This window comes from Anas platyrhynchos, chromosome 9, assembly GCF_047663525.1.
Source record: "Anas platyrhynchos isolate ZD024472 breed Pekin duck chromosome 9, IASCAAS_PekinDuck_T2T, whole genome shotgun sequence".
NCBI classification, from domain to species: Eukaryota; Metazoa; Chordata; class Aves; order Anseriformes; family Anatidae; genus Anas; species Anas platyrhynchos.
In genome coordinates, this window is record NC_092595.1 from 20,341,570 (window position 1) to 20,355,552 (window position 13,983).

General features: G+C 37.0%; 1 protein-coding gene across 13 annotated transcripts in view; it reads left to right on the forward strand.

Annotated features, from left to right (window-relative positions):
* Window positions 1–13,983, forward strand: part of LOC119717758 (uncharacterized) — a 518,405-nt gene that overhangs the window by 131,183 nt on the left and 373,239 nt on the right. Inside the window, exon 2 of one of the 13 annotated variants that reach the window (XM_072042444.1) lies at window positions 4,564–4,626. The exons of the other annotated variants lie outside the window; for them this stretch is intronic. Within the exon in view, the coding sequence (XP_071898545.1) occupies window positions 4,615–4,626 (12 nt within the window). The 5' untranslated portion in view covers window positions 4,564–4,614. The remainder of the gene's footprint in view (window positions 1–4,563; window positions 4,627–13,983) is intronic. 13 annotated transcript variants of the gene reach the window in all.

The window sequence follows — 13,983 nt, forward strand, 5'->3', positions numbered from 1 at the left end:
AGGTTTGAACCTGGATCTTCCACATCCTCAGGAAGTGCCTTAATCATTAGACCCTCAGCTAATCAGACTCTGAGTTAATCCATGCCAGACCTTAATTATTTGGAAGTAATGCACTTCTGAAAAGAAGCTTTGATTTCTAAAGAAACGACATTTTCAAAATGAAAAACTATTTTCAATGAAAGAATCCTAACTAATTAGAACATTGGTTACTATCAGTCTCAGGTGGGATACTCCCTCTTCTTTCAAAGTAGAATGTACAGAAATAAAGTACAGAGTTTCTCTGAAATAAAGTAATATTAGTGATTGGATCTCTGCTTCTCTCTTGAGAGAGAAACTTTTAAAATGCTGCAAAATGGTTGGGGTGCCCAACTTTAAAACCCCATATTGCATAACTGGACTAATTCACAATTAAGCTTTGAGCTGGTCTGTAAGCTATTTCACAGACCAGGCTTGCTGACCATACATTGTTTATTTCTTACTATTTCCCTCTGTACTTATCCACACTTTTCATGAGGCAATAGCTAAATGTGTTCCAGTGAAGCATCTGTACAATAACCTTCAGTGAGAGGACTCAAACGGTGATGGAAAATCTTCACAGCTGCTTTAAAACTAATCCTAATTTATAACTGTGAGGTTATTAATAGAAATCTGTACAATATGCATGTTATTTACCTTTTCTGCCATGCTGCTTGGTCTGGTAGACAAACTAAACATGTTAACACGAAACTCTAATCTTCAGAGAATGGAATCAAGCTACAGATTTGGCTCAGCATCTAGGTTTTGGAAAACATCTCAAATTACGCACTGGGAGAATATTTAGACAATGTATTATACAGTTTTGATTTAACAATTTTTAATTACAGTTATCACTTCTGGCAACTATCCATTGTTCCTTAGTAAACTATAGCATATGGTTTTTACAGAATATACAGTAAAGAATTTGAAGAGGAACTTGAATCGTATGCAGAAAGCCTAGTTTTGTACACCTGTGCATTGTACACAGCATGACAGGTTACTCGGCACTTCCAAGCAGTAGGTAATATGCTAGCATATGCTAATAACAGCAGTGGGCACAAACAGCCTTGTCTTGTGTTTATGTCTAGAAATGTCTCTTGTGATAGCAATTGGAATTGAATTAACTTTGTGTTTTTACAGTTGCCTATTCCAAAAACAGAACAGAATTTAGGGGTTAAAAATAAAAGATTGTTAGCATCTGCTGTTGAACTAGAACTTTTTAGACCCAAAGGACAGTGCATTTGGACATCAGTGGTTGGACTAGATGATCTTGGAGGTCTGTTCCAACATCAATGATTCTGATTTCCACATTTAGGAATTGCCTAGTAAAGCAATGCCTAGTCCAGGGTAACACAACTTCTGAGGTACCAGCTAAGTTAAGTGAGAATCTGTTTTTTTTGTTGTTGGTGGTGGTGTTTGTTTTTTTTTTCTTGTTTGTTTGTTTTTTAAAACATTTGGTTTTAATTGTGCTTTGAGAGAGTAGTGGTGGATTGCTGGTAAATCATCAGAAGTTTTTACATATATGAGAATGTGGATGTGGCAAATCTTACAACTCTAAAACTGAAATGTATTGACGTGTGTCAGTAGGAGGCCAGTCAGTCCCCCATGACTAAGGCTGTAAAGTGCTTCTACTGCAATATAAATAAGAAGGGAGGGATTATTGATCATTCATCTAATATTTTCTCTTATCTTTCTCCAGCCTCGCAGAGGGCTGAAATAGTGCTTCATATCCAAAATACAAACCTACTCCCATCATTTTAATGGTAGAGGCCAGCATCAGAATTTCAGGGTTCAAAACCAATAGTGCAAAACTGGGGAGGTGAGGTGCAGTGTTGATTTTATTTGTGTATTTATTTTTCTTTGAGAAACAGTAGAAGCAACTAAATGTTCAGGCATTATTTTTAGAGACAGACTTCCTACTTCTGGCTGAGGCAACGTAGGGGCATAGAGGTTATGATCTCAGACATACCTGAGCAATTTCCTACTGCCTGTAATAAATGGAGAAACTGAACTTTCTGTATCTCAGCTCCACTTAGGTAGGAAGTCGAATGAGAACAAGGACAACTATCCATGAATATCTGCAGCTTCTTTTCTGAAATTTGGGTATCAGAAGGAAGAAGCTGTCCATCTCCACTTACCATACAGTCAATATCCTATTTACACAGAAGTTAGTGAGGTTAGATTTAAATCCATGTTAGAAGAGGGAAATAACTGTAGGGACAGCTTGAGCTGGGGCTGTCTGGGCAAAGAAAGTGGATTGAGATGAGCTGTAGTGTTCAGAGTAGGATGCACGAGTACCTGAGCTTTGAAATACGTAAGCAAGAAAAATTAAACTGCAGTGAGGTGGGAAAGGCAGGAAAGGGTTCTGCCAGAAGCAGAGGCCTGCACTATCTCTGCGACAAAAGATTGCGTGATAACACATGTGCCTAACACAGGAATAGGTGAAACTTGAACTGGCCTCCCTGTTGTTTCCAAGGTGGTAGTGCTTTCACTGTGAAAATTTAATGTATAAACACTGTGAATGGATGTGTTTCTGTGTATGTGTTTCACAAATTATCACAGTAGCATCCAAGCATTACTTCTCAGTAATAAAGCTTTCTCGTGCAGTCCTTTAAAAATGTCTCGAGCTTAACATTCTCAGGAACGGTGTAGTAGCATTTGGCAGGATTGACCTTTAGGAAATTAGTTAATTATTTTAAAACTGGTTACGTTTGTAAGCCCGAGCTTTAACAATCTTAAACAAAAGCAAAATGGCTTCATCCTTGCATCTGAAGCCAGCAGCAGATATTTTGTGCTATACAGTATTTGTTTAAAAGCATTAGCAGTACTGTATTTGTAAGTATATATTTAAGCTTTTTGATTCTGCTTAGGGAAAGGAAAACAGCTCTGTAGCATCTACAAAGCACAATTATTAAGTATTTCATGTAACATATATAACATTTAATAGTGTCCTTTATGCTGTAAAAAGCACTTATGCGTTATATACGTGTATGTAGTCATAACAGTGATCACATGAATGTAAATAAATAAAGTAATTCCTTGCATGATAGGTAGTTGCAATTCAGACAAGTAACTTTTGATAAAGCAATGCAGGAAAATATCATCCAAGATAATCAGTAATGTGTATTCTTAGGAAATAATCAGAAATACATCTTACATTAACTGACACCCTCATTGCTTTATGCAAAGACAGTGAAAATGGATTTGCTTGATAGTGTTGAAATGGAATTGGCTTATGCAGCTGGAGTGCATTGATGGTATATCTCACTAACAGCTAAGCAGCATGCCACACAAGTCAAGCTGTGTGTGTGTAACATTATGGGATGAATGTCCAACCTCAGTCCTTTAATCCTGATACAACTAGCTATGGGGATATTTAGTGCCCAATTAAAAAAAATTAACTGACTGCTCTGTGCCATTATATACAAAATTGGTCTTCTCAGGGCTGTCGGTGTACTGCAGTGATGTTGAGCAAAGCAGTGTAGGATGCCTGAGAGAATTCAGTCTGAAGGATCTGAAAGCAGTATGTAATATGAATTTGTTATTTTTCACAGATGTAATTCTGTTCATAAATAGCAAGGAGAAAATTAGAAATATTAAGTCCTAACATGATTTCAGAAGAAATTTTCATCTTTACATCTTCATTCTCTTCTGTCAGTAAAACTTGTTTGGAAATGCTTGGAAGAAAATTATAAATAGTTTACTCCTAATCACAGTGTTTATGTACTAACAAAAAATGTTTTTCTGTGATCTGTTCATCGCATTCATATGTCATATGGCTCTTGAAGAATCAAACATTCTCATAAAAATGATGCTAGTAGCTTGAACTTCTTTGTAGACCGTCTTTGATTTGAATAAAGTCACATTTAGGAATTGTTTGGCTCATTATGACTGGAACACAGGTGTTTATCTTAAGAAAAGGCATAGCAGAAGGAAGACGTGATTGGAGTCAGTAATAGAGTCCTCTAATCAGATGAGATGTTGTGCTCTACTTTCTGTGCATGTTTGCCTGAGGTACATGTTTCTTTAAATCCACAAACTTAAAATATGTCATTTTAAAAATATTATGCCTTGGTTGCAGGAAGGCTGGCAAGCAGTGCTTGAAGTTAATTGAGCCTAATTCTTCCCAGTGTATATATGTAGATAATGTTTTACTCTGTAAAATGCGTATTAGCCTACTTCTCTAGTGTCTAAGCTTGATATCAGTGATGTTTGGTGTAACTTTGGAAAAAAAGAGGCACTAGAAAATTTGTTGTGGGAGGAAAAGTGTAAATGTTTAACACCTTGTTTCACACCCTTGCTTAACATCTTCTGGTTTTTGTTATTAATGAAAATGCTTGCAAGCCTACCTCATAGGAGATAACCTACTCCTGTTTATAATTTCAAGAAAAGAATAACACTGACCTTCACTGTGTGATCACTTCCATTACAGTTTGGTATCACAAACAGCAGGCTTTTGAAATAAATGTTGGCACAGGCATTCAGAAATTCATACTCTATATGTGATACATACATACAAAGTCTGTGTTTATTCTTCTTTTTGAAAAGCCTGAAGATTTATCTTGAGGAAATCCTTGGCTGACTGGGAGAACTTCCAAAATGTTTTGCCAGGTATGTTTGAATACTTTGCCTACATCCAATTCATAAAGCTTTGGGGATTAGGAATAGAAAATAAGATCTTAGGAACAATCAAGATCAGTCAAGAAATACAGGGCGAAAAAAAATAAAAAAAGGAAAAAAAAAAAAAGCAGCCTTAGTATCTATATGAGACAAATATTCAAAAATATTAACAGTAATAGGGAGAAGTAGAAAAATGGTATAATTTCAATAATTTTGAAATGCTGTGATAGCTTACTTCCAGGTTTGAATTCTCCATTTTTGCTTGATGCAACAGTGAGCAGTGTGTAACAGAAATGGGTAGAGCGTGCTTATTGCCTAGGCTGACACTTGCTATATAATCTCTGAAACATTTCCGTAGAGTAACCTGAGCTTTAGTATAGTTTTCATAGGAATGCATTACAGGAAGTGAAGGACAGATTCCCTTCCGGGAAATGAGGTTAAAAGCACTGAAACTACACATCCTTTGAAGGTGAAGGTAGCTGAAGGAGGTTTAAAGCAAAACATTTTGATTTATTTTGGAACCTGCACATTTGAATTTCACTTAACTGTAATAATGCTTTAGGATTTGAAAACTAGTAGCTTTATAGAGGAAAGAAACCCAAATTATTACCCAGTGAGAAGATATCAGAAAGAATTCAGCCGTTTTGTTTTGTTTAGCAGCAGTAAAGGACACCTGTAAGAAACAGAATTCTGTTAGTTCTCTGCATGGGGAAACTCTGTGCTGAGCTGAAAACTATTCTTCTACCTGTTCAGCTGTAGACGCGTAACCTGAGCATAAAAGACTTAGAAGTGGTTTTTCTAGTATTTTAGCACATTTTTCTTATTTTCGTGTATATTTTTCTGCTTCTCTATCCTGAGTTTAAATTCCCAAATTAGTCTACTTTTGAGCAAATATTAGACCAAGATATTTTACTTAAAAAAAAAAAGCTTTTAAAAGCTTTCAAAAGTTACTAGTAAACAAATGACAGCTGGATGTAAAGGAAAAAGGGGGAATTAGATTCACTAATACTCTTTTCAATCTGGCTTAAAAATATCTTTTTTTATTACTGGCCAAATAATTTGTGTTCCATCCATACTACATCTATTAGATATCTAGGAAGTAAACTATTTTACAAATATATTAACATTTTATTGGAACATTTAACTTCTTCAGTTATGTCTATAAAGCACTGTATGCTACAGCATTCCTAATCTTTTACGAAATAAGTACTTGTGCTAAATGAAGTGTGACTTCAGTGACTGTTTGCAACTAATAGAACAATTAATAGTAACCAACTTGATGTGCTGTAAAAGCTATTCATATCATTTTGGTATATGGTCTCTGAGGTTTTTAAACCTATGCGTATGGTAAATCTGCATTTTCTGTAAGGTTAGTTAAAATGTCAGTGCTTTAAAATCTTGGGTCCTTGAGGACTAGAAACAAATATTCTGCAAACCACTGGGACGCTGACAGTATTTACTGACTAAAAGAAAAGGCTCCCTCCCCTTTGTAGCTCTGCAGAGTGGCATAATGCTGATTCTTAAACCCAGTGGTCAATTTTTTTGGTTAAAAAAAATAGGGGCAAATGTAACTTGGAGGACAATGTTGTAACAGTATGTTGGTGAGGAGGAGGAAACCTACTAAGGTGACAAAATAATCATACAGCTCTTGGAGGTGTGTTGTGTTCAAAACACTTCTGGCAGAAATTGATTAGTAGAGTTCAGAGTTAGAAGTGTGTAGTAAATACGATTCATTTCCTGCCTCTGAGTTTTATCACATGGATAGCACTCCCATGTATCTCTTTTGAGAGAACTGGGATCGTGTAGTGCCGCCTACACTACCATCTTAAAGGATTTATTCTTTGAATCCCTTGTGATCCTTAGGGAAGGGACAGTGCAATATCCTTGTCTTTTGACCAGGTGTCCTGCTAGCAGTCCTGCATGAATTCATGTAAGGTAACGTGGCTCACTTATATAGGTTAGTACTGTGGTTCCCAAAGGAGTCAAAGCAGGATAAATAGCCTCAAACTCTAGCGTGCAGCAGTGGTACTTCTCTGTCTTCCTGCATTTTCATTCCTTTCTGCTTCTACAGTTGTGCTTACGTTTTTCACCACAATTTGCACTAGTTTTTTAAATGTGCCTTGATCTTCACTTTGTGCTTTAGTGAGTGACTTTCTTTCATTCCTCATTATGTCCCTTGTGAACTAAGGCAGATTGGTGATTCTTTAACAGTCATTGAAATAGAATGTTAGATTGAAATTTAATTAAAAAACAAAAAACACACAAAACAGAAACTAAATAACAAATATATCACAAAGCTAAACAGTATATTTCAGGTCTGATCAAATGAAACATTTTCTTCAATATTACTTCTGTTACTCGCTTTGGTGAAAACATACACAAAAGAAAACCCCAAATAGTTTCAGTAACACAACAAGGTTTTTATAATTTATTTTTTTTGGCTTATCCAGCATGTCCCAAAATACTAATTATCCAGATCTATCACCAACCTTCTGTTTGCTGTCTGATGCCAGGGCTCAGTCCCTTTCCTGAAAAGCTTAATTTAAGAGAAAAACAACCAAAGGAAAACAAATAGGCTGTTTCATCCATGAAGGGTAATTATAAGTCTTTGACTTGCTTTAAAAAAAAAAAAAAAAAAAAGTAAAGACAAATCTTTGTCACTCACTTCAGCCTTTCAGCCTGTAGCCCTTCTGAGTTATGGATCTTTCATAATCAGGGAAGGAGCTTAGCACTTGCCCTTCATGGGTGAAATAGCCTGTTCATATTCAGGAACAGGTAGCAAACAATTATAAATGGATTTAAAGAGATGCCAAGATTATAGTCAGGAAACATCAATTATTATAAACTGCATGTAGTTTCCTCCTTCCCTTCTCATTGTATTTCATATGAAGGATCTAACAACGATACCTATCTACTTAATATTGAATAGAGCCACAGAATCATTAACAAGGCTACAGAAATATAATTATTTTAAGGTATTTTAACAAATATATATTTTTTATTAAATTAAAAAAAAAAGGAAAAAATGTGTTTCCACAAGGATGAAGTGGACAAGTTACTATGGTATGTTTTAGCAACATTTTAGTGGTGTCTGACCATGATCACATTTGGCAGGACTACAGTTAATGCAGGACACCATACATTAGGTTGCCTGTGACTGAAAGAGAAATAAAGTACTTTTTGGTGTCTGAATTGCCATGAGTTACAATGCTTTAATAGCACCATAGTTTGTGCTTGCCTGTAGATTTACTTTGTGTGTTAGTTATAGTAGCATGAGGAAGGTGAGGCAAAGACGTGTCCTTACTCAAAAATTGATTCTGAAAACATAGAATCACTTCTGTCATATCCCATCATGCCGCTAAGGACAACAGTGTCCTCTTCAAGCTTGATTTTTCCTGAGAACTCCAACAGAGAAGACAACTGTTCCTGTGGAGGATTCTTTTTTTGGCAAATAAAAACTAGAAAATACAGTTTAGATTCACCTGAATTAACATCACGTTCTTAACTGCGGCCTGCTCACAGTCACTGGAGAGACTCAAATAATCTGGTCATTTTGTTGATTAGGATCCTAGCCTAGATGTCTCTATTAGCTGTCTACAGTCACTAGGAATGATTCTCAGTCTATGGAATTTGCTGTCTTAAGTTCAAATTTAAAGAATGGCCTGAAAGTAGGAAGTTTAGTTAGGGATAATTAATATTCAAATGGCACCTGCATGAAGTAGACTACAGTCAACCTGTCATCTTTCTCAACTGCTAGCCTAAGAGAACATCATTACTAGGGCACAAAGTAAAATAGCCTGAGGCTTCTTTAGGATATGATTTTGCAGGGGTACTGTGTAGGAAGGAAAGCAGGTGGGAGTGAGTGGATGGTAGCTGTGTGAGGCAGTGATACTGTAGTTAATGCCTCAAGAAAAGAGAAATCAAAGAACAAGAGTCCAGGATGAAAGAGAAGTTCCCAGGAGATGAAACAGTGGCAAAGGTATTCCTACCAGTACATGCGAAGACACACCTGGAATAGCACTATTCTTACTGTTGCTAATTTACTGATAATATATTCTGCAAATAACATTCTGCTATATATTAGTAGTAAAAATTCTATTTTTCCTGTTCTGTTTCCTCTTTCCTGCTATGGAATCGAACATGCTAAGAGGAGGATCAGATGAAGAAGGCCGAGCAGCTGTTGCTTGACTCTCTGAAAAGCCTGCAGTGCAGAATGACCATTCTTGCAAAAACATAAATTGTGTTCTGACAACTCAAAGTGGAAAATAACCTTAAAGAAAAAGCAAGTTCTCTCTAAATATCTAGTTATACTAGCTGTAAAGTAAACCCATTTATTTAAGCAGTATAATACCACCACTGCAGAAGATTCTCTTGACTACTTCTGAAGCTCTCTAGAAGAGAAGTTTGCATGACTCTCAGCAGGGAAGGAAGCTTGAAGGGCCTCTTACTGCAGCTGTTAACTTAAAGCATTAGAAAAGTAGCTGGTAGGCCCATGAGGTTCTTAATGACTGTTTTGCTTGATATTTCAAATGTTGTCTTTCATGTACTCAAAAAACGTTTGGCTTACTTTATGAAGTAACTCTATATCCTATTGAAACGGTTCTATAGATCTACTGTGTGTCTTGAGTTTCCATCTGCGTGCCTTTATTATATATATTAGTGTGTATACATATATTTGTTTTTATGTGTATGTGCATATTTGCACGTATGCATAAATATATATATGCACTTACACATCTGTGCATTTTAGTGTATATAGGTACATCTGTAGTGATTTATTCAATTTTTTGTTTCAGTTCATTTGCTTCTCTGTTTTCTGCATCATGAAGTAGACCACCTACATACGTGTCTGAAATGGCTTTGTCAGTTGCCACTATAATATTGAGGTGGTAAATGTACACTACTTATTAATAGATTTAAGCAACTGTCTTTGTTATGCTCCTGGGTCTAATTCTTGGCGAGAGCAAAATGCTGAAGCTGCTAAAATTGTTACATTAACTTTCCTGAAGCATTTTACCTGCTCTGAGGGTTTGGCGCAAAAGGCTTGTAGCTGCAACCATGGACAAGAATGTACAAAAATTCACAGAGCATGTCTGATAACTGAAACAACAGAAGGGTTTTTTTAGTCTTTCACCCTCCTTTTTCAGGCAGTACTGTGTGAACCTCTCAAAGCAGTTTCCTTGCATGTACCTCTTCCCCTTGGTGCAGGAGAATGCTTAAGTCATGAAAATAAAGTGAGCTAACGCTGCAGGGGACACAGGGATGGTATAGGAATAGTAGATGCTAGTTCAGTAACTGTAGTGGAAAAATCCAATGTTTTCTCTCTCTCTCTCTCTCTCTCTCTCTCTCTTTTTTTTTTTTTTTTTTTTTTTTTAAATAGGGAATACAGTAGGAGACTTTCTGCAGGTAAGGAGACATCAAGGGAAAGAAACTTTTTCTTGCAGGTTGTAGGCTTTTTCATACTCTGTGAGCTCCAACCAAAGGTGGCACTAGGGGATCACAAGAAGCAGTCTGTAAATACACTACTGTGTTCTGCATTCTCTCCCTGTAGTTGCCTTCTCTCCTCAACTTCTTTTCTTCCATATGTTTTAAGTTGATATTTTCTTAAAATGGACAAGTCTTGTCAATATGAAGCAGATTGGAAGTACAGAGAGAAGGGATGGGGAAGCAGAGGTAAAGTAGAAGTCAATCTTCTTTTAACAGTTTTGTACTTAATCCTGAAGGGAGATCTACTACCTATGTGTCTATCTGTTCAGGATGGTGTTAATTCTGGTTAGAGATATATCTCAATTAATTTAGGGTTCAAAAATCCTCCATAAGAGACATATAAAAATAGCAGTAAGTTCTTGTCTACATCATATCTGACAGAAACTTAAGAAAACACTTCATTTTCACGGGGCACTTTGACAGCTGGCCGTTGCCTGTGTCTTTGGAAAGTCCTCTCATCTCCTTTCTGCTCATCTGCCTTTTAGGTTGGGATTGAATCCTAGAGAACAGGGTACATGCTGCTGCTAGAAACACTTTAGGAGATACTGAATTACTAAATTTTGTGTAAAATTAACCTGGAAAGTGCAGGTGATGCAGCAGTCTACTTAAATAGTGTGCTTCCTGTGGGATTTTACAAAAATCAATCTCTCTCTGTTTTTTTTTTTTCCCTGTCTGAGGACTGATTCTTCCTCCTTCATGAGCTGTAAAGACAATAAATCAATTCTCGTGCCTGCTGAAGGTCTAGGTGATATGTTAGTATCTAGATATTCTATTGTGTCTGCCCACATCCTCATGGGGTTGTTGCCTTCCGTTATTCAGGGCATGTTGCAGTCTGATCAGCAAATGTCTAAAGTGGAATGATTGTGAGCAAAACCCCCAAACTGTTTCTGATGAGCTTCTCCCTGTGTATCTCTGGGCGTATCTGGCCTTCACAGACTCATAGGTTTTAATCCTGTCTTTTGCACACATCTGAATGAAGTCATTGCCTCCAATTCTTAGAACTGTTACATAGTTCAAAATACTTTTTTTTATATTGTTATTATTTTAAAAGAAACACTGAATTCAATGGCTGTTAGACACCTTAGGGCTGTTGAAGAACCCAATGGAGAAATAGTGTCTTTAGTAAGCAAAATTGATCCTGAATGCCTTTGCCTCATATTTCTTAGAAGTAAACAAGAAATTTTATTTACCTATCTATAAGATGGTTGAATGCCATGACCAAATAATATATGTGAAAAATTACTAATTTTAATCCATATGAAATGGGTTTTGTAGACCATCACCAAGTTAAAAGAATGTATGTACAAATTACGTTGATTCAAGAACAGTCAGTTCTTAGTAAATATAAAATCATCTTCATATGTGTCACTCTCTTCCAGCGGCCTCTTTCTTTTGTTTTTCCTTGTTCTTGACAGCAACATAACATGTGAGATGAACGCTGCTTGCATCAGAGCACAGCAGCCTGCGTTATGCTACGTACCAGTGAAGAGGTGAGAACACCAGGCTTTGCCCAGTATTTCTTTTGAGGTGCATTTAATTGCATAACTCCACCATAACCAAAGCTGCATCACTAAATTTTTAATGGACAAGGCATTGTGCTCTCCGCCCTAATGTGATATCTGTGCTCCCTGCCTCTATTTGGGATGTTTTATGTTACAGTACTTGCTTCTGTCAAGTATTCATTAGCACAAAGGGTTAATATTTTACATTTGAAATGGTGACTGCTTCTCTTAAAATTATGAGATAATGTTCTCTGCCCCCAGTACATGTTTTTAGAGCTACTTGTACATTGCCAAGTTTTTCCTGAAATGTAGGCAGTGTGCCACCTCAGTGTTTGCAGTGCGAGAGGAATTCCTGATGAGCTGGGTAAGAGGAGACACTCCATCATGTGTGTGTGTGTGTGTGGGGGGGGGGGGGGGGGGGAGCCAGCCCTCCAAACAAGTGTGGGAAAGCGTGGAAAATTTCAGTTTTGTATAGGTTTCTTCCCCTTCCCTCCCTCCCACCCTCCACAGCTCTTTATTTGTTTAAAGAATTTGTATGGTATGTGTGAACTATACAAGTAAATCCCTCCCCCCTGCCATGTGCTAATGACAGAGTTTAAATCACTACCATGTGCCGTGTTCTCTGTTCTGTTTACCAGATCACAGTAAATACATGCTAGTAATGTCAGGGGCCTGACAGAAACTCACAAAAGCAAAGGAGCTATTCAAACCTGGCCTTGAATCTTAACCTTGGTGTGACAGAGAGGCTGTTTGCTGTCTGGGAGATGCTGACTGTCAAAAGTGCTTGTCAGTGTCTATTGGCAAAGTAACAACATTTCAAATGATCATGTATTTTTCTTCCAAGGGAAATACCATTTTTAAAGAGAGCTGAAGAGATCATTTTCTGATATAAATGGGATCGTGTTTTCCCTAGCTGAGTTTGGTTTCCTGGGCCTTTATTAATAAAGGACCTGAACTTAGGCCTGTTGCAGGAAGAAAATGCAATTGTCACGTAGTCATCAATGCACAGTATTGGTGTAGTTCTGGTGTTTCAGAGCATAGCTCTGTTTTCACAACGATCACTGGGCTTTGGAGGGTAAGTTTGTGGGGGCATGGTTTATGTCATGGGATCGGGCCATACAAAATCCAGATACTGCATTGGACTGTGTTTTCTGCCTCCCATTTGGGCAGATCTTGGAGACAGGAATCCCATTTCTTAAAAAGAAAAAAGGGTAAAACATGGTAAATTTTTCTGAGGATTCAAGTGGCAACGTAGTCAGCAGGGAGATGAAATTAAAGCTAAACTTCCTTTGGTTTTCCTGTAAACTCAAGTTTTGGAAAGTATAAGTCATCCATCACTCATTTTTTTGGGCTACTAAATATTTGAAGAGCACATATATATCATCTGGATACCTTCAACTATTTTCTTTGCAATTCTGATTTTTTTTGATATGGTGGCATAAGACAGACTTTTTCAGTTTCCTTTTAAGAGCTGTTGAAGAGTCAGACTTGCCAAGATTTTCAGATCCAAAGCCCTCTGAAGTCAATTAGCAACAACTTTCTTGCATCTCAGTGGTCTTGGCTAAGGCCCCAAGATAGCAAAGGACAGATCTTTAGAGTGAGCTTGAGAATGTAAGTTCATGGTCCTATTAAGACAGAGCTGCTCTCCTTACGAAACAGTCCTCAAAAAATGATCTGCTTGCATAGAGAATGTTCACTTATGTAGGACATATTCTGTGTTTGTAATTAGACAAGGATTTTGTTGGTTTATGTCTGTCTGCTTTACATCTGAGTTTTCTGAATCTCTTCCAGTGTGTAGTGCAAAGGGAGAGGTGGTAAGGAAGAACTTTTGAGAAATATGGAAGACAATAAGGAAGTCAAAAGGAAACACTGATAATGAGATGGGCTGTCAGAGCTGTTCCTTTTGCTTTCCAACCCACCAACAAATTATGATTTTTACCATATGCCATAATGCTGATGATCTTCTAAACTTGTCAGTAATGTTTACCATGTTTCTTCAAAATTTTTGGTTACTACTGACTTGACAAAACAGATGCTCTAAATGTGGATGATATGGTCAGCTACTAGGTTAAAATGATGGAATTTCTGCTTTCTGACAGGGTTAGAAGAGGAGTTCAGGATTTTAAACGTTAGGCTATGGTTGAGGTGAGGAGAACATGAGCTAATTGGGGGAAGAAAATCAAAATGTAATCTTGACATCGATAAATTAAGATTAATTGGCTGTCTACCAATTTTGTCTTATAATGCTCCAACCAATTGCATGTGTGGTACTGTATTGAAACACTTCCAGGTTTGCTCTACAGAGCAAATGTATAGACTGTATGAATAATCTTTTTCATGCCTGAATACTTGGTCTTGG